This window comes from Chelonia mydas, chromosome 7 (assembly GCF_015237465.2).
Source record: "Chelonia mydas isolate rCheMyd1 chromosome 7, rCheMyd1.pri.v2, whole genome shotgun sequence".
Lineage (NCBI taxonomy): Eukaryota > Metazoa > Chordata > Testudines > Cheloniidae > Chelonia > Chelonia mydas.
In genome coordinates, this window is record NC_057853.1 from 111,885,926 (window position 1) to 111,904,704 (window position 18,779).

General features: G+C 40.2%; 1 protein-coding gene across 2 annotated transcripts in view; it reads right to left on the bottom strand.

Annotated features, from left to right (window-relative positions):
* The window catches only part of CASP7 (caspase 7), a 31,122-nt gene that overhangs the window by 10,682 nt on the left and 1,661 nt on the right, over positions 1-18,779 (bottom strand). The window contains exons 2-3 of one of the 2 annotated variants that reach the window (XM_037904390.2): positions 16,600-16,673; positions 16,139-16,257 (exon numbers count right to left, since the gene is read on the bottom strand). In XM_037904390.2, the coding sequence (XP_037760318.1) occupies positions 16,139-16,257; positions 16,600-16,602 (122 nt within the window). In that variant the 5' untranslated portion in view covers positions 16,603-16,673. The remainder of the gene's footprint in view (positions 1-16,138; positions 16,258-16,599; positions 16,674-18,779) is intronic. The other variant, XM_037904391.2, reaches the window with a different exon arrangement.

The window sequence follows — 18,779 nt, forward strand, 5'->3', positions numbered from 1 at the left end:
GGCTTATGCAGCTTTTGGTTTTGGCAGAAAAAATATTTTAACTGGTTTCCTAAATAAAGAAGCACTGTTGCTACATGCAATATAACATCCTCAAGTGGCATCAGCACACAATTATTGTTAATTTACAGGATGCACCCATCCCATGAACATTCCTTGACACACTTTCCCATGGCATCCAATAAACCCACTGTCTTCCCAACTGCATATAAAAACCTGTACTCCTCCCAAAACCCAGCTATATAGTCCCCATCAAATATTTTAGCTGATCCCTATCACAGTGTGAGATCTTCTCCAGGCATGCAAGAATGTATTCCATTTCTCTGTTGTTCCTGCGTGACATGTAAGGCACGGTTCTGAGAAGAGAGCAGGACCTGCAAGTTCTGTTGACTTCAATGGAAACTGAAGGGACGAGACAGTCACTCAGTACCTCTCAGGATCAGACCCACAGTGTACTTACTGGCAGTCAACAAAGCAATTCTAGCAAATTCCTCCTGGTCATAGTCCAAGCCAATGCCTGACAAATCACTAAGGAAGCAAACTTGTGGTGTATGTACATACTGGATCTTCAACCCAGATAGCACAGAATCTGTTATTTGACTCCATCTTTTTGATCACCCTATGTCTCCACATACCCAAATGGCAAATACAAATTGCCATACTGGACTAGATCAATGGTCTTTCTAGCAGCAGAAGATAAAAATCTACTGTCTGAGAGAGCCCAATACAAGATATATAAGAAAAAGGTAGAAGAAATTGCATAATGGACAATTATGTAAGAATTTGCCCAGAGGGGAAGTTCCTACCTAAAACTAGTAAGTGAGAAGTTGGTTTATGACTGGAAGCATGAAGCTTTATAAATGTATAAACATTTTTATCCTTCAGCTTGTTTAACTGAGGTTGTTCTCATTAGCCATATAAATGTCTTTTTTGTTGTTTGCTTTTACTAACCTCCCTGGTCACAATAATTTATTGTTTTGGGAATTCAGCAGGTTAATTATCAGTTGTGTAAATATGTGTTTCCTTTTATATTGTTTGCCTGTCAGTTTCAATGGATGTCCCCTCATTTTCCTATTACAAGAAAGACTGAATAGGAACACTCAGTATCAGTTTCTATTTTTCATATTGCATCATTGAAATCCAAAATCTGCAATTTCCCCATTTTTTTATTCAACTTTGTCTGGATTAAAAGATCAATGGTATGTTATGGTTGTGGTCTCTCAGCTTTTACATCTAAATTATGCCATAATTCTTCTGTATCACGCCACTATTGGTCACCCTCCATTGGTCAATCAGCTCAGTCCCCCACTCTGCCCTCTCAGGCACTGCACTCCTCCTCCTCCTTTTGGTCAGATCAAGAGTCCAACAAAACTGAATTCCCCTTTGGCAACATCAGTTTGTCCACAGGTAAAGGCAGAATGAAAACCAGAATGTGCACACTAAGTCCTGGCTTAGGCTTGACAGTGGTATCTGAGAGTTTTACCTTACAAAGGCTGGACTTACTCTGTGTCTACCCTGGGATAATGATTACTATTTTTGAAATGAGCGTAATGTTGATAAAAAAGATTAGTATTTCTGCTTGCCCATCTCATCCTGTTCACCACCCGGTTGCTGAACTTTGTGACGCTAGAAATTCACAGGGAGGACATAAAGTAATTTCCATCTTGCTTCACTGTGGATCAAATTACTACTCCAGCGAGTAAAGACCTTGGTATTTGAGCCCATGGGTTTAAACTGCTAGAAAACATTTTTACCATTTAATAGTTAAACATGTCTAAAGACCACTTTTAAGGGGAAAAGCTCTTTTGCTGAGAATGGAGTCTCTCAGTATTACTGTCGTCTTCTCTTCATGTTGGAGGGCTTCTTTCCTTGGGATATCAATGCCCCCTTCCCCCATTTCCACTGCACTACATTTACCATTCTCAGAATCCACAAGCTGTGCAATAAGCTCAGTGCATGGACTGTTATCCTTGTGTGCTCTAGTGTTTCCTTTTGTAACCCTAGCTCATTTATTTACTCCAATCCATATTGTAGGCTTGATTCTACAAGCCATGTGTGCACTGAACTCCAGTTGACTCTGTGGGAGCTCCATGCATATAAGACATTAGATCAGACTAACTGTAGCCATATATATTTCCACAAAAGATATTGCAGTCTCAACATGATGATCAAACTGCACCCAATGAGTGGTGGACCTTATTAATAAGGACAGATATCCAGCACATTGCAAAAGGGATTTAACTCTGCAGCTTCCAGCAATATTGAACATTGTGCCAGAGAGGCCAGAGTCTGTAATAGCACTTTGTTCAGGTAAGCAAGGCCACTTCTTGGAAAAGCAACATAAACCGGGAAATTCTACAACAAGAAGAGAAGATAAGTATTGGCAGGAAGAAAATGTGATCTCAGCCACACAACCTGTCGCTAAACTAATCCCATTACTGCCGCTGAAAGTTAGCAGGGATTAAAAAAAAAAAAAAAGTCTGATAAGGATCCATTTCCATTTGTGATCTTTTGAAAACCATGAGTTTCTTTCCCTTGTGAGGAATAGGCTCAATGGTGATTTGTATATAAAGGAAACAATATCTCTGCCTGGAAGAGAATAGTCAGTCAATGAAGTGGCTATACAGAGGAGTAGGAGAATAAAGACAAAATTACGAATAGCAAGGGTCCACTCTTGTGTGAAAGGGAATTTTTTTTAAAGAGGAAATTGGATGCCCTTAATCAAAAATGAATTGTAAAGTGACACTCTGCAGTAAACTAGACTTTGGTTTTGAAAGCAGGGAGGAGGCTTAGAAAGTCCCTTCTCCCCCCAAGGTTAGGGGCTTTTGGGGATTTATTGATGGATGTGTATAGCTAAAGATACACTGTCAACTTGAAGCCTATTCGGATCAAAGTGAGTTAGAAGTAGCTTGAGATATTGCAGAGAGGCTCCAGAGTCCTGCCAATCTGGATGGTTTTACAAGCACATTTTTCAAGTGTTCTGCCTCCACTATTCCTCTATGGAAGACCCACATAAACAACTGGGGAAAAACCGATTACCTGACTGACTATACAAAAGGGGGGAAGAATATGAAATTGACTGTGAACAATGTGCTGTTAAATGCTCAAACTAGAATTCTCTGATCTCTTCTAGTTGTAGTCATTTTGGATATTTGTAAGAATACTGAAGAAATTTAAGATCCGTGTGCTTTTTTTAAGCTGACACGTCCCCTTAACGCAGTGGTTCCCAAATTGTGGTATGCACAGGAACATCCGGGGGGGGGGGGGGGTGCTGCATGGTGCAGCCCAGGCCAGCCCCCATGGAGAGAAGGGAAGGAGTGCCACCCAGCCCTGCTCTGTCCCCAGCCCAGCTCCAGCACTGCTCTGGCTCCAGCCCCAGCCCTGCTCTGCCCTCATTCCCTCTCCACCCCAGGCCAATTCCTCCTCTAGCCCAAGCTCCTCCTTCATCCCCAGTTCTGCACCCAGTCCTGCTTTCAGCCCCCGCTCCACTGTTGAGACAACTGTGCAGTAATGGAGGGGGGTGGACTGATTCCATTACTGGTAAGGGGGCGGGGCACAAAAGGAAAAGTTTGGGCACCGCTGCCTTAATGAGCTTTGCAAGGACAGTCATTCATTTGTATGACTGAACATAAAATTCTATTGAAAAGAGAATTTATTGCCTGTTCTAGAAACTGAAGCCTTCTGTTCATAGAGTATAAACTATCCCATACTTCTGATCATGATTATCTCATGATCCTAAGTGTCAGATGCCAGTCCTGCTATGGCCCATTCAGTCTTTGCCTTTCTACTAAGAGCCGGCAAGTGATGGATGAATAGTAGTGATGTGATACAGACATCTATCTACCAACTACTAATCTGTGTTTGAGAATATTTCCCATTATGTCACAATATTGTAAGTTGGATGGGTGAGCAGGAAACAGTATTAGTTTAAAATCTCAACAGAACCTTGTAAGGACTTTGGTGCTTTCCTCAGCATGGAAAATGTGTTGCTCTATGCCTCAAGTGGTCTGGAGGAAATGTTGTTACGACTTCATTACCAAAGTACTTCTAAAAATAGCTGTCTCCGGTTTCATATTTGTTTTTCAGTATCAGCTTAAGTGATACAATTTTTGTGGTCAGTTTATCTGTGGCATTCTTATGGCCATGCTTTGGTTTATTATATGGTTTTCATAACATTCCTACATTCTACTCAAGATTCACTCCTAACCGCTCTCTTTTACTCCTTCCTCCTCTTCAGATTTCCTAATCTATCAAACACCCCCAGTTACCCTTCTCTCTCCTATTTCAAAACACACCTTACAAGTACCTGTACTTGAAGCCTGTCTGCAATAACAGACACAAGCCACTCTTTGTTTGTACCTGACTGGTACTTTTTAGGTTATAAATTCTTTAAAGCAGAGATTTTGTTCTTTGATACATCTACCTGAGTAAAGTGGCACATACACTCAGAGCAGCCTACACTCAGAGCAGCCTACACATTATAGATAATTATGCTGTCCCCTTTCTCCCTCAACTCTGTATTAGAGAAATACCACTTTGGGGGTGGAAGGAACATGCTAATGCTTGAATGTCCAAATGCCCCGTATTTTATTTGTGCAAAGAATCTTTTGTGTTACAAGTCTTTAAACAGAAAGGATATTAGGTGGGTTAAGGAGTAGGTATATTTGGTGAGTGCCTTCCCCAACTACACGGGTTGAACCAGATTAGACCACCAGGTTTTAAAATTGGCATTGGGATTGACAACGAAGTTTGTGCATAAAGTATTCAGGGTCGGGCCCTTCATGTAAGAAGTCAAGACACTGAAATGTGGAACTGAAATCACTATAACTGAAATCACTGTAACTGGCAGGATGGTACTGTGGATAAGACATTGGACCGGGAATTAGGAGCTTGGGGTTCATTCCCATCTCTGCTATTGAGTCACTATGTTCTTGACAATTCACCTCATATCTCTGTTTTTCAGATTTCTCATCTGTAAAATGGGGATAAATCTTAACTTCCTCTCAAGTGCTTTGAAGAATGCGATGTAAGCCCTAAGTATTATTCAACTGTAAGCATTTTATAAAATCTAATAATTGTTCCATCTTGTTTAACAGAGGTCAATCTTCACTGTCATACCACTTTAGGAAATGGTTGTAAGAAAAACTGGCCAGTAGTTTAAGAATTCAAGTAACCAACCTCTGATGACAAAGAAACAATTAACCTTCAAAAACACAGGGAAGATAAATGGAATTCAAACAAATGTTTTACACTACTAATTTGCCTAAGGGGACCAGCGTATTTGCCTGAATTAACTGAAATTACTACCAGCTTTGAAGGATTTTCACTAATAAAATAACCAACCTTGGAAGAATTCTAAATCATGCTTTAAAATGAGAAAGTGAGGGGACTATCAAATATTACCATAAGAACCTTTTCACCAGAACAGGAAACCCTTCCTTCAGGAGAGAAAAGGAAAAGGGAATGTAGGTCCTGACAGGAGCTGAGTGAATAATTATTTGATTGGGTGGCTGAATTGAAAAATCTGAAGGAAAACAAAAACAATTCATTTACGGTTGAATCAAAACTGATTTTTCCCCCCCCCCCCTCACTGAAACCAACCAAAAACTGTTTTAGGTCAAAGTAAACATTTTGTTCAATCTAAAATATTTGTTTCCATTTAGTTTCATTATATCTTTGGGTGGTTTAACTCTTTTTACAATTTTTTAAAACAAATCTAGCTTAATTTCTAAACGAAATGTTTTGAAACAAATTCAAAATGTTTTGTTTCAAAAATGACAAAAAACTGTTCAGATGTTTTTCTTCATTTTTTATTTGGCCTAATTAGCAGCTGAATTTAACACCAATTCTCAAAGTTTAATTCAACCAAAAAATACAATTTTGGGGTGAATATAGTAACTGACAAAAAAATCCTCCCAGCTCTAGTCTTAACACTATGCATCTGACTTCCTCTCCAAGCATCTGGCAACTATTAAGATTGACACAGACATTGCAAGGGGATGCTTTGTATAAAAGATTCTGAACCCAAGAACAGCAAGTCAGGGAGCAATACTGTACTACATAAAAGGAGGTCTGAATAATTATTCCTGATGATGAAGTGTATCTGTATTTAAAAACAATATTTAATGGTAGTGAAAAGATCCAAACTGATAGTAGTAGAGTTCAAAATGAACATTTATAAACAAAAAGTAAGGCACAGGCAGTGCCCCACTTCTTTGCAAGCTACTTCACCAATGTGCCTCAATTTTGAGTGTCAGCTTTGGGAAGGAGAGAGAAGAGGACAAGCGTACTTCAGGCTTAAGCTCCAATACTGCAAACACTTATGCAAGTGCTTACCTTACTACTGTGGGGGCCCACTGAAATCAATGGGGCTATTTGTGACTGTAAAGTTAGGCTTGTGCATAAAAGTCTGCAGGATTAGCCATAGTGACCATTCAGTTCTCAACTTCTTTGCTAAGACTGACAATCAGCTCCAGGCCCAGTGGCATTTTTTAGGATAACTTTGGAACTATACTGTGACTGTAACTCACTGCAAAGGCCACTTAAAAGTTTTCAGAGGAAGTAACTTTCTGCTACCCACCTAGACTGAATTCAAAGAGGGAGTTAAACAACAAAGGGCCTAGATTCTCTTAAGCCATCCAATGGCTTAGGCCCTCATCCTGCAAGCTGCTCCACAAAGGCTCCCCACACATGAAAAGCCACTGAAGTCAATGGCTCTCTGTAGAATGGCGGGGTCTGCCAAATACAGCTGTTTGCAGGATCAGAACCTTAGTGTGTAACTTCTGGCACGTTTTCCATCTTGTAGATGCACCTAGAGTTTGAAATGAGCAGTTTATAAAATCTAAACAACAAATACATTGTTCTTGTCCTTTTATAACTACATATTAACTTGAGTTACAGTCAATAGTATTCAAAATTAATTCTTTCTTTGCAGTTTTATTCACTATAGGAAGCAAAGTGGGGCTCATTCAGTTACATGTTAGTACAAATATTGGACATAGGCTGTATCTGACAAGTATTGTGTAAACATTTAGCAACAGTCAAAAAATTAAGAAGTCAGGCAGCAGTCTCCTGTTCTTTTGTACACAGCATGTTGTTTTCTGCAAATTTCTATTCACACTCTTACATGATAGTACTGCAGTGTAATATTCACAATTAAATGGAGCCAATAAAGTGCAAGTTGTATTCTCTAACCCTAGGTTTAGCTTTCTGCTACTTTGCCCGACACTCTGTTGGGTGGTAACTCATGAATTTTTTGTGTGATACATGATATGATTTATATAGCATCTAAAAGTCACTAAGGGCTTTACAAACACAAAAGAGGACAGATAACTTTTCAGGAGACAGTTCTGTTCTGCAAGTCCTATATATATATGAACCTCCCATCAGAGTTGTGCAAATTGAGATCCCTCAGGATTGGCTCTTAGGCTGTATAATATACACAGATAATTTCTAATTATGCTATATACCACCATCAGCACGGGTATTAATATAAACTAAAGACATTTTTATATAAACATCATACTAATAAAACTAATAACAACTAATAATAAAACAAAGCAAAGCAAAAAAGTACACTTTTCCAGAATACCTTTGCATATGAAATGGCAAGAGTACTGTGCCATCAGAGTGACCTTTAGCTGGGGAGAACACGATGTCTGAATTATTTTAGGGAATTCATTCATGACACTCCCACAAAGGCAGCAACCGAGGAGGAAGGAGAGATATGACACTGTACAGTACCTTGGCTCATCATCAAATATCACTCCACTCTGCATCTGAAAATAGTTTCACCCTTGTGTCCAAGAGCAAGTTTAATCTTCTTTAGTAATGTTAAGAGCCCACCATGCTCAGGGCTATAATGGACAGTGAAGCAGGATGCTCTGCGTTCAGGCCCAAAGGTTCGCCTATGTCAGCAGTGGGTTACGCTGGACTTTTCTGTGGGGCTATTCAAACCCCCATGGCTATGGCCTAGCAAGCTGCTGAGGTCATGCAGGCCTGATCCACCTTTGCTGACAGGCAGAAAACATCTCATCACTCTGATTCTATCAGTGCTCCGGTGCGGGAGTTTAGGAAAGGAAAGTGAGGTGGAATAGCACAACTTTACCTTTTAACAAACTCTTACCCACCACAGCAGGATAACAAAGAGCATTTCTGAAAACTTTTAACCCAAGTGAACAGACAGTTAAAAAAGAACAAACCCTTAGTACTCTGTATCTTAGAAATAGTTCCCATATAATTTACTTTTTATGTATTTTAATGCCTATACATTTTGTTTGCATTTTTCCATTTCTTTGTTGTTGGTTGCTTATGTAAAAAATGGAAAAAACAATAAATGACGTGTGATTTGCTTTCCCCTAAACTTTGAATTATTTTTATTATCTTGGCTTCCTTGCAAAGAGACAGGCAAATTACTATAATTAAAAGCAAGCCTGATACTTGATCCGCTGCTAGGGTTGCCACCTATCCAGGTTTTCCTAGGATCACTTTTTGGAAGTAGCTGTCCTGTAAGATATCTGTGAGGGTGCTCGGTACACGCTGCCAAGTGTTCGATTTTATGGATGTCCTGGTTTTTTTATCCTGGATGTCTTGGTTTTTTGTACCTCAGAGGTGGGAACCCTACCTGCTGCTGTGATTGCTAAAATACAGTTCCAAGATAGCTGAGCATTTACACTACATACCACATGCAAATGTCTCTAGGAGAAAAGAACAAGTACCAATTGGGTTTAATGAACTGTTATGCCAACACCAGCCTGGCTGCAGGTGTTCTCTAGTGACTGAGTACTAGATTCTCACAAAAAAAAAAAAAAAAAAGGTAAAGAAAGACTAATTAGAAGTGAAAAATTCCTGGTGTATTATATGAGAAAAAAAATCTTCCAAAGTATACTTTTATTACTCACACAGGAATTGCCATAACCAGCAAAGACCACCTAGTTCAGTAATCCTCTCTCAAACTGATGAAATGCCAAATGCTTCAGACAGAAAGCACATATGATTTTTATCATTCTTACTTACTGTTTAGATTATAATAGCACCTGCAAGCCCCAAAAGAGACTGGCCCTCATTGTGCTTAGTACACTAGAAACACAAAGAAAGACAGCCCCTACCTGAGGGAGCTTACAGTTGAACTAGACAAGACAGAGGAAGAATGGGTGAAAAGGAAGGATCATTATCTTTATTTGACAGCTAGGGTACTAAGACACAGGGATGGTAAGTGACTTGCCAAAGGACAAAAAGAAAGCCTGAGGCAGAACTGGGAATTGAATCCAGATCTCCCAAGTTCCCAATCCAATGCCATAATCACAAGACCATCCTTCCTCTCAGTAGAATGTGGATAAAATATCTTCCTGATACATCCATCCAGAAGCCCATCTACCCACATTGTGTCCATCACCATTGTATCTGGACACAATCAGTCTATGGTTCCAGATAGAGAGAGATCAATCAGCTATTAACTGGAGCAGGAAGCCTGACAGCCTGGCAATTTTTATCCTGGCTGTTGTGAGGACACAGGAAATAGTCGTCACATAAATGTTTAATTTTTTAAAAAATCTGTAATACTTGGTGGCTTCAAAGCTCACTGTTTAACTGCACACTGCAGTAAAAAAAACGTACAAAGGTGCTGCTGAAACCAGTGAGGTGTCATTCAGCTCATCATTAGGATTTCAACACTAGGACAAGGTAGGAGCACTTAGACTTCATGAAGTGACTAATTTCACAATTGCTTTGTAAGCAGATGCTGACAACCCTACCCTGCTTGCTTTTCTGTAAATAAGGCAATGCTGTGCTGTACTGAAGGGGCTCTTTTCCCAAAGTTCAGTGTTTCAAGTGGCCTGCACAATACAGGGTGGGCAACTTATAAAAACGTATGTGGATGTGAGGGGAAACCAAACATGAGCACATTCTGAGAAACAATTCCTCCTGAAATCCTTACCTGTGATGTATCTTGTCAAACAAATAAAAGGAAACTGCTGGTAATCAAAGGTGGGTGGAAAATAACTCCCAGGAGGATGAAAGAGAACAACAAAAGAGCATCTCTTGTCAGCCTTAAATTCCCCATCCCCCTAAATCTCCAAAGCTGTCATTGTAACTGGTTATTAATCCATGTACACGTATATTCTTCAAATGATTCAGGTCTCACTGAACAAATTGCTCTACCAACCTACCATTCTAGTTCCAGCATGAGAATCACGCAGCAGACTCTGGTTTTGTGCAAATGCATGAAGAAAAAAAAACCCACCACCAACGCCACAATTCCCACCCCCAACCCGCGCTTCCAAAAAGAAAAAAAAAGAAAGAAGGAATTTTTGATGACATTTTAATGTAGAACCTTAGCTGGTGTTTATGGGGGTACATTTATTTCAATAAAACTATGCAGACTTTGCACTAGCTAAAGATTTGGCTCTTCGTTTTGAAAAATTTTGATACATAGAGACATGGGTGGTGAAAGATTACCTGTCAGGGATGGTCTAGATAATACTTAGTCCTGCCATGAGTGCAGGGGACTGGACTAGATGACCTCTCGAGGTCCCTTCCAATCCTACAATTCTATGATTTCAGTCCATGGTTCTCATAACCTGATGCTCTATAGCCCTGGGAGAAACAGGAAATATGAAAAAGTTCTCTACACTTGTAAGTCTTTTTCATGTGAATTTCAGTTTGGAAAACAGAAAAAGCTCATGTAAAATTTGAGTGTATATTCTATTTAACTGAGGATGTCATAACCGCTGATGAGCTGAAGAGCAAAACACAGATTGATGATGTTTTTTCTCAATTTAATTAAAATGAGAGCTCTCAAATTGTTATAGGTTTTTGCTTTGATTCTTACTGAAGGCAAAATTAACTACTTTATAGAAATACTGTAGCAATATTACAGAGACCCAATCAGCTCAGCTAACTCCATCTCAAGAAAAACATACGGTGTAAGTTAAGGGTCTTTTATTGTTTTTACCCTTTGCACCTTTGAGGAATGAATAAATAATGATTTGTTCCGAAGATGCTATTTATACATCAGAGCAAATGTATACTGTCACAGGCTCCCAAAGGGAAAAGCTTACAGGTGCCAAAATTGAATTGTGTATGTGTTGTTAACATGGTTGAGAAACAGGAGGCTGCAGCCTGGAGATCCTAAGATGGTAGAAGCATATTAACTCCATGCAGAGTTAATTGCTTGAAGCCAGGCCTGTCACCTAAGGGGTGCACTTGAGGGGGTCTAAGCCTGGATGCTGTTACAGTAACTTAAGAGTTCTTAAATAGATACTTATTTATATACTAGAAAATTCTTTCCAACTGAGGTCTGGTCAACACTAAAGTGTAAGATGCCTTAGGTCGACCTAATTATGTCAGCGTACATACTACAGCCTTGCTCCTGCAGATGTAAGTGCCCTGCTATACTGACATAATAACTTCACCACCCCTAGAGGCATAGGGCTTATGTTGGTGTAGTTAGGGCAACACTGTGAGACACTGGGTTACTTACACCTACTGGCTGTCATTCTTGTCAATTTCATGGTTCCCCTGGAGCCATGAAATTGACAAAAAATAGCTGGCCTGCTGCCTGGTCTCCACTCCAAGCCAGGCTGCCACTCAGGCTCCTAGCTCAGGCTGCCGCTCGGGCTCTCTGCTCGGCTGGCCCCCGGGATCCCGGCTTCTAGCCAAGCTGCCATCCAGGCTCCGATTCGGGCTGCCACCCGGGCTTTCAGCTCCCCATTGGGAGCACGGCAGCTGACCAGACTCTGGGTACGGATGTCCCCACCGGAAGCCTGGCTGACCCATAGCTCTCGGCTTCCCGCTCCCCGCCAGGAATGGGACAGCCGCACTGGACTTCTCGGCTCCCTTCTGGGAATGTGGCAGCCAACCAGACACTGGGCACGGATCTCCCCACTAGGAACCCAGCTGACCCCCACCCCCCTCCGGGCTCTCCTCTCCCCACAGAGTCAACTTAAGTTTATAGTGTAGACATGCCCTGAGAAGGGGAATATGAAGTGTAAAAGAGATAGAGAAGAACAGTGGGCAAAAGGTAAAGTAACCCAAGGACAAACAGTTCTATACAATTCAATAATAGTTGTACTAGTATCCAAATTCTTACAGCCACTGCCCATGGATGCATCACTTTAGCCAAGTGCACTAAAAATACAACCATGGATGCTAACAAAGCAAGCTCTACTCTGCCATACTGTAGAGTCATTAGGTTGGTTTTAAAAATACATTGTGGATGAAATCCTAGCCCCATTGAAGTTAATGGTTAAACTCTCGCTGACTTCAGTGGGGCCAGAATTTTACCCTTTGTGTTGAATTCTGGCCTCCGGATGCATAAAAGAAATGATGGCTCCTGTGCTTCTCCAATGCCCACCACACACATTTCCATATGACACACAATGGACAGAGCAATTATGTGGAGGGAGGCAGAACACAACATGAATTTTAAAATGCCTTGTTACTATTTGGGGTGACATCTTTGAAATTCCAAATGATGCTTAAGTGCATGAAAGGTAAGATATTAAAGCATCCTGTGGAGAAATGAGAATTTTTTACAAAGAGATAAAGGCACATAAAAGTATTACAGAATCACACAAAGGAAATGAGAAAAAAGCATATTTTTGTTTCCAAAGATCACATGGAGAATGCACATATATTTTTCAAATCATGAGTCAAATTTTCTTTTAACCATTAACTTTTCACACTTTTATTGTCATTAAGCTTGCCATGCAGTACCTTGTGATTTCTGCTCAGCAAAATAAAAACCATATCAATTGTTCATACAACTGTGATTCTCTAAGTGATCACTCTCTGGTGATTTTTTTTTAACAAACAAAAACGATATTAGCCTGCCATCTAGTGGTAATGAAACAAAACAAAAAAGCAGGTTTCGATGGTCACATAAACACCACCCTATACCGGAAACCTACTGACCGCTATTCCTACCTACATGCCTCCAGCTTTCACCCAGACCAAACCACACGAACCATTGTCTACAGCCAAGCTCTGCGATACAACCGCATTTGCTCCAACCCCTCAGACAGAGACAAACACCTACAAGATCTCTATCAAGCATTCTTACAACTACAATACCCACCTGCGGAAGTGAAGAAACAGACTGATAGAGCCAGAAGAGTTCCCAGAAGTCACCTACTACAGGACAGGCCTAACAAAGGAAATAACAGAACGCCACTAGCCGTCACCTTCAGCCCCCAACTAAAACCCCTCCAACGCATTATTAAGGATCTACAACCTATCCTGAAGGATGACCCAACACTCTCACAAATCTTGGGAGACAGGCCAGTCCTTGCCTACAGACAGCCCCCCAACCTGAAGCGAATACTCACCAGCAACCACATACCACACAACAGAACCACTAACCCAGGAACCTATCCTTGCAACAAAGCCCGTTTCCAACTGTGCCCACATATCTATTCAGGGGACACCATCACAGGGCCTAATAACATCAGCCACGCTATCAGAGGCTCGTTCACCTGCACATCTACCAATGTGATATATGCCATCATGAGCCAGCAATGCCCCTCTGCCATGTACATTGGTCAAACTAGACAGTCTCTACGTAAAAGAATAAATGGACACAAATCAGATGTCAAGAATTATAACATTCATAAACCAGTCAGAGAACACTTCAATCTCTCTGGTCACGCGATTACAGACATGAAAGTTGTGATATTACAACAGAAAAACTTCAAAACCAGACTCCAGCGAGAGACTGCTGAATTGGAATTCAATTGCAAATTGGATACAATTAACTTAGGCTTGAATAGAGACTGGGAGTGGCTAAGTCAATATGCAAGATAACCTATTTCCCCTTGTTTTTTCCTAAAACCACCTGCCCCCCCGCCCCCCCCCCTTCCTCAGACATTCTTGTTAAACCCTGGATTTGTGCTGGAGAGTATCATTGTAAGGAGAGTGATCACTTTAGATAAGCTATTACCAACAGGAGAGTGGGTTTGTGTGTGTGGAAAAAAGGGGGCGGGGGGGGGGGAGAAAACCTGGATTTGTGCTGGAAATGGCCCACCTTGATTATCATATACATTGTAAGGAGAGTGATCACTTTAGATAAGTTATTACCAGCAGGAGAGTGGGGTGGGGGGAGAGAAAACCTTTTGTAGTGGTGAACAACCATTTTTTCATGGTTTGTATGTATAAGAACATCTTCTGTATTTTCCACAGTATGCATCCGATGAAGTGAGCTGTAGCTCACGAAAGCTTATGCGCAAATAAATTGGTTAGTCTCTAAGGTGCCACAAGTACTCCTTTTCTTTTTGCAAAAAAGCAGGTGATTTTTAACAAATCAGCTTATTTCCTTGAACTACATTGTTTGCTAAAATGGTAATAAATCTAGAAAGCTTTTCAAAGAGATGAAACATACAGAATTAAATTCCCCCAACTGGAAGAAAAGAAGAGGAAAATTGCCATGTTGCAATTTGATAGCTGACCCTGGGCCATTTAGCCATGTGTCTAAGGCAGAGGCCCACGACTGGATTGATAGCATCACAGATTTGCTGTGGAAAAGCCACAGAATGGAAATGATTTCTGGTGAGACTGCAACAATTTATGCTGTGGTCTGCATTGTAAGTTTTACTGCACTGAGAGAAATACACCAGACTGGTGTAGATTTTCAACTACTTCCTTTCTCTGCTCTAGGGCTGCATGGAACCGAATCCCCAAGCTGCAACCACAGAGGGGCTAACAGGAGCTGCAAAGTTCTTTCCCCTTCTGCATGGTTCACAATTCACTTTCTATAGTGTGTCACAATTCTGTTCTCTTCTACATTAGAACAAAGAGGTGCCTTGTTAACAGCACCAAGTTAACCGTTTTCCTTTTGTGCCCACGAATGTACTTTAGCAATAATAAACTGAGTGCATAACATATTTCCTTGAAAGTACTGACCACCTGGTAGGAAAAGTTGATGGCAAAAGCAAAGCCAAGAACCATTAAATACAACCAAAATTAACCACCAGGAAATGTCTCATACTGAGGTGTTACTGGGTTGTAATGTTAGCTTGTAGAGCATGGCCCTGGCGGACAAGACACTTGGATTCTATGCCCTGCTCTGATTTACTGCATGTGGCCTTAACTTTGAGACCCTGGATTTAAGGTACAACAAACGTCCAGAAGTATTTTAAGAGTGATATAGTTTCAATTTGTAGATTCAAGGTATTCCCAACGAATAGATGCCTGGTACAGTAGCCAGTCAGATTGCTCGAATGATTTCTCAACACACAATGAATGGTCTTCATTAACAAGAGGTAAACTGTAAGCAATTTAGCATAAGGATAGAAATAGACTATTTCCCCTTAGAACAGACAAGCTAGTATACTGTTAAAACAAGTTTAATTTATTTTAAATGAATAAGCCTTTAAAAAAAAGTTTTGTTGATCCTGGAAGTGAAATGTTACATCCTCCATTTTATATCTGCAGAAAATGTGAGGTTGTGGTTATAATAATAATAATAATGCTGTACTCAAAATATTTAGGAAATTGATTATAATACTTAGCTTTTCTATTGTGTCTTCCATCAGAGAACCTCAAAGTGCTTTATGCTGATTGATTGAGCCTCACAAAATGCTCATTTTAGAAATAAGGAAATGGAGGCAGAGAAATTAAGGGACTTGCCTAAGCTCACACTGTGTCTGTGGCAAGAAGAAAACTCAGATCATCTGACTCATAGGCTTGTGCTTTAACCCTTTGAACAGAGAGTCTGATCAAGACAGAAAGACAGGCCACTTACTTAGATGACTAAATATGGATTTACAAACAACACTAAGCAACCATGTTTGAAAAAGAACCATAAATAATTATTATTAATAAAATCTAAAATTAAGCCAACTAGGAATTTCCAAGATTTTCATCTTTGAAATCATGGGAGTACAGTAAAAGTGAAGAATAAGCATCATGGTCTGTTTCTCCTTCCCATACAATCATGCACTGTCTGGATAGAGAAATACTTTCAATGGACATGGGGTGTATAAATTCATAAGCAGCGCTGACGGAATGTAATTTTCTAAATCCTGATTTAAGATGGCATATTTAACATTTTTTCTAGCAGTATTTGTTCACTTTTGGGGCATAGATTCTGGGATTCATTCCATTGCATATAGACTGAAATGTAAAAATATAATAAAACTAAGCTTACTTTTCAAACAAGGAGAGTCTGAAACTTCTGTCTGGCCTTGCATCCACCATATCACCTCGATCTCCATGTTGGTCTTCATCCTTCCTTGAGGGCACAGGACTGGATTGATTTCCTTCCATCTATGCACACAGAATAAAACAGAGAACTTGAATATAAGTGTCCTTCGAGGAGTGCTATCATTTTTTTTTAAACACTTCTGTAACTAAAAAGCCTAACAAAGCCCCCAGTCATTACACCAAATACATTTGGGGTTAATTATCAGTCTGCTATGTTGCGGGATGTTTCATAGGCTAGGAGTAATCATAGTTTTTTCGATCCTGCATCAATCCGATACTACACGTATTCAACCACCACTGCTACATTTTTTATTGTAATTATTAAAAAGTGACTCTAAAAATCTGTCTATAAACTGCAGCTAAGATCAAAAATAAAAATACATTTTTAGCGAAAGGTCCTCATACCATGCTTTCAAGATGCTTTGTAATCCAGTCAAAGTGGACCAAAACCAGTATGTTGGAAAGGCAGCTCTAAAAATCTGAAACCAAAATATTTAGGTTATTCCATTGTAGTTATAATCCAATTGGAAGATATCCTGAAAACTCAAAAAGAATGCTTTTGATTTTTCTAGAGACAAGTTGGGTGAGGTAATATCTTTTATTGGACCAACTTCTGTTGGTGAGAGAAACAAGCTTTCGAGCTTACACGGAGCTCTTCTTCAGACTTCAAACTAACTAGTTTCCCAGACCTGAAGAAGAGCTTTGTGCAAGTTCAAAAATTTCTCTCTCCCCAAAAGAAATCAGTCCAATAAGACATATTACCTCCACTCACCTTGTCTCTCTAATATTCTGGAACCAGCATGACTACAACAACATACACTAATGGAAGATTTTGATTTTTCTCACATACATATATCCAATTGTGTTTGGGGGAAAAGTACAGTGATGTGACTCATGGATGTAGATCAGTCTTAATTTTGAATTTCACTACTTCTGTCTACCTCACACATTATTTGTTTTATATTTTCCTAAGATGTGTGTGGTTTTAAAAAAAGTAAAGAAAGTTATGCTCAGAAATTAAAAAGCATATTACTCTAAGATTTCATAGTAGCCCCCTAGGTAAATTATGGCACTTGGGACAAATTCTGCTTTCAATCACTCCAATATAAATTCAGAGCAACTTCACAAAGTCAGTGGAGTTGTTTCAGAATTACGCCAGTGTAACTGAAAGCAATCATTTCCCCTGTATAAGAAAAAACATACTATTTACCAGGTGAAAAGGTTTTTTTTAAAATCACAGTATTTAGTGGAGAGCAGAACAGTTGATGCTTGTACCATTACTGCAAACAATTATTCATTAAAGTAGCCCTTACTCATACATGTCCTATTGAACTCATCAAGTGACAGATTAGAAACACGGACTGTCAGATTAGATACCACTGGAACGTAGGACTATGCAAACAGATATTAGATAGGTTGTGTGGACGTTGATCTGAATACTGTGTACCAACCCCAGTGCAGGTTGAAAGTAAAAGGGAAAGCGGTTTTCAGCCTCCGCAGATTCTAATTTGTTTTAATTGGGAATACTCACAGTTCATAAAGGACTAGGGCTAAGTCTGATGATGTTTAATATGTTTCTCGGTGATCTGGAAAAGGATATGAACTTTGAAGGTGGCGGAATTTGCAAATTATTGCAAAAGGGGAAAAGATTATTTAGGGAAGACAAGGAATTTCAAAGGGACCTAATACAGATAGGTGAATGAATGCATGAAAGAAAATGATTTTTAATAAATGCAAAATAATGCACAAATGGATGGAATAATTTGTACTACCTATGGGAATTGCAGGATTCTAAATGAACTGTTAGCCTCTCGGGTGTGATTTTTTTTTTTTTAACAAAAATAGTTACATCACTGTGGAGGCAGTTATATCAGTATAAAGTTATCTTATAGCAATATAGCTTATTCCCTTTCCTGTACAGGAATAGACAGGAATAAAGTGCCTTTATACCAACAGAACTGCATCCACACGGGAGAGAAATGGAGTGTTGTTTCACTTTAACTACACCAGTATAGTCCACCTTTCTGGTGTAGCAAGGCCTAAGGCTGGGGGGCAGGAAGGGAAGAACCTTTGGGGCTCAAGGAAGAGGAAAAGAAAGGGATAAAACATTGAAGATTGGAGGAAGACTCAGGCACTGGAAGCGGAGGGTCAGATGCTAGGGGGAAGCAGGGGGTTAGAAAGTGTGGCAAGAAAGGGGGGAAGGAGGGTTAAACTCTGGGGTGCGTAGGAAGGAGGACAGGATCAGGCTCTGGGGCCAGAAAGAAAAAGGAGCTTAGAGGGGATGAGTTGCTAGTGGTCAGTGGGGAAGGAGGAGGACCGGGTCAGATTCTTGGGGACAGGGAAAAAGGACAGACATTGGAAGGTGGGGTCCAGGAGCTGGGGTGGCGGAAGGAGGGTTAGAGGTAGGGTTGCCAACTCTGAAGTACAAAGTACAGGATGATCCTGAGCCCATAAGACAGGACATCCGGCAGTGTGTACTGAGAGCCCCCTTACAGATTGGCCAGGACAAAAAATGGGGCAACCATGGTTACGGGGGGGGGGGGGGGAAGATGATCAGGCATGGAGTGAGAGGTGGAATGAAGGGG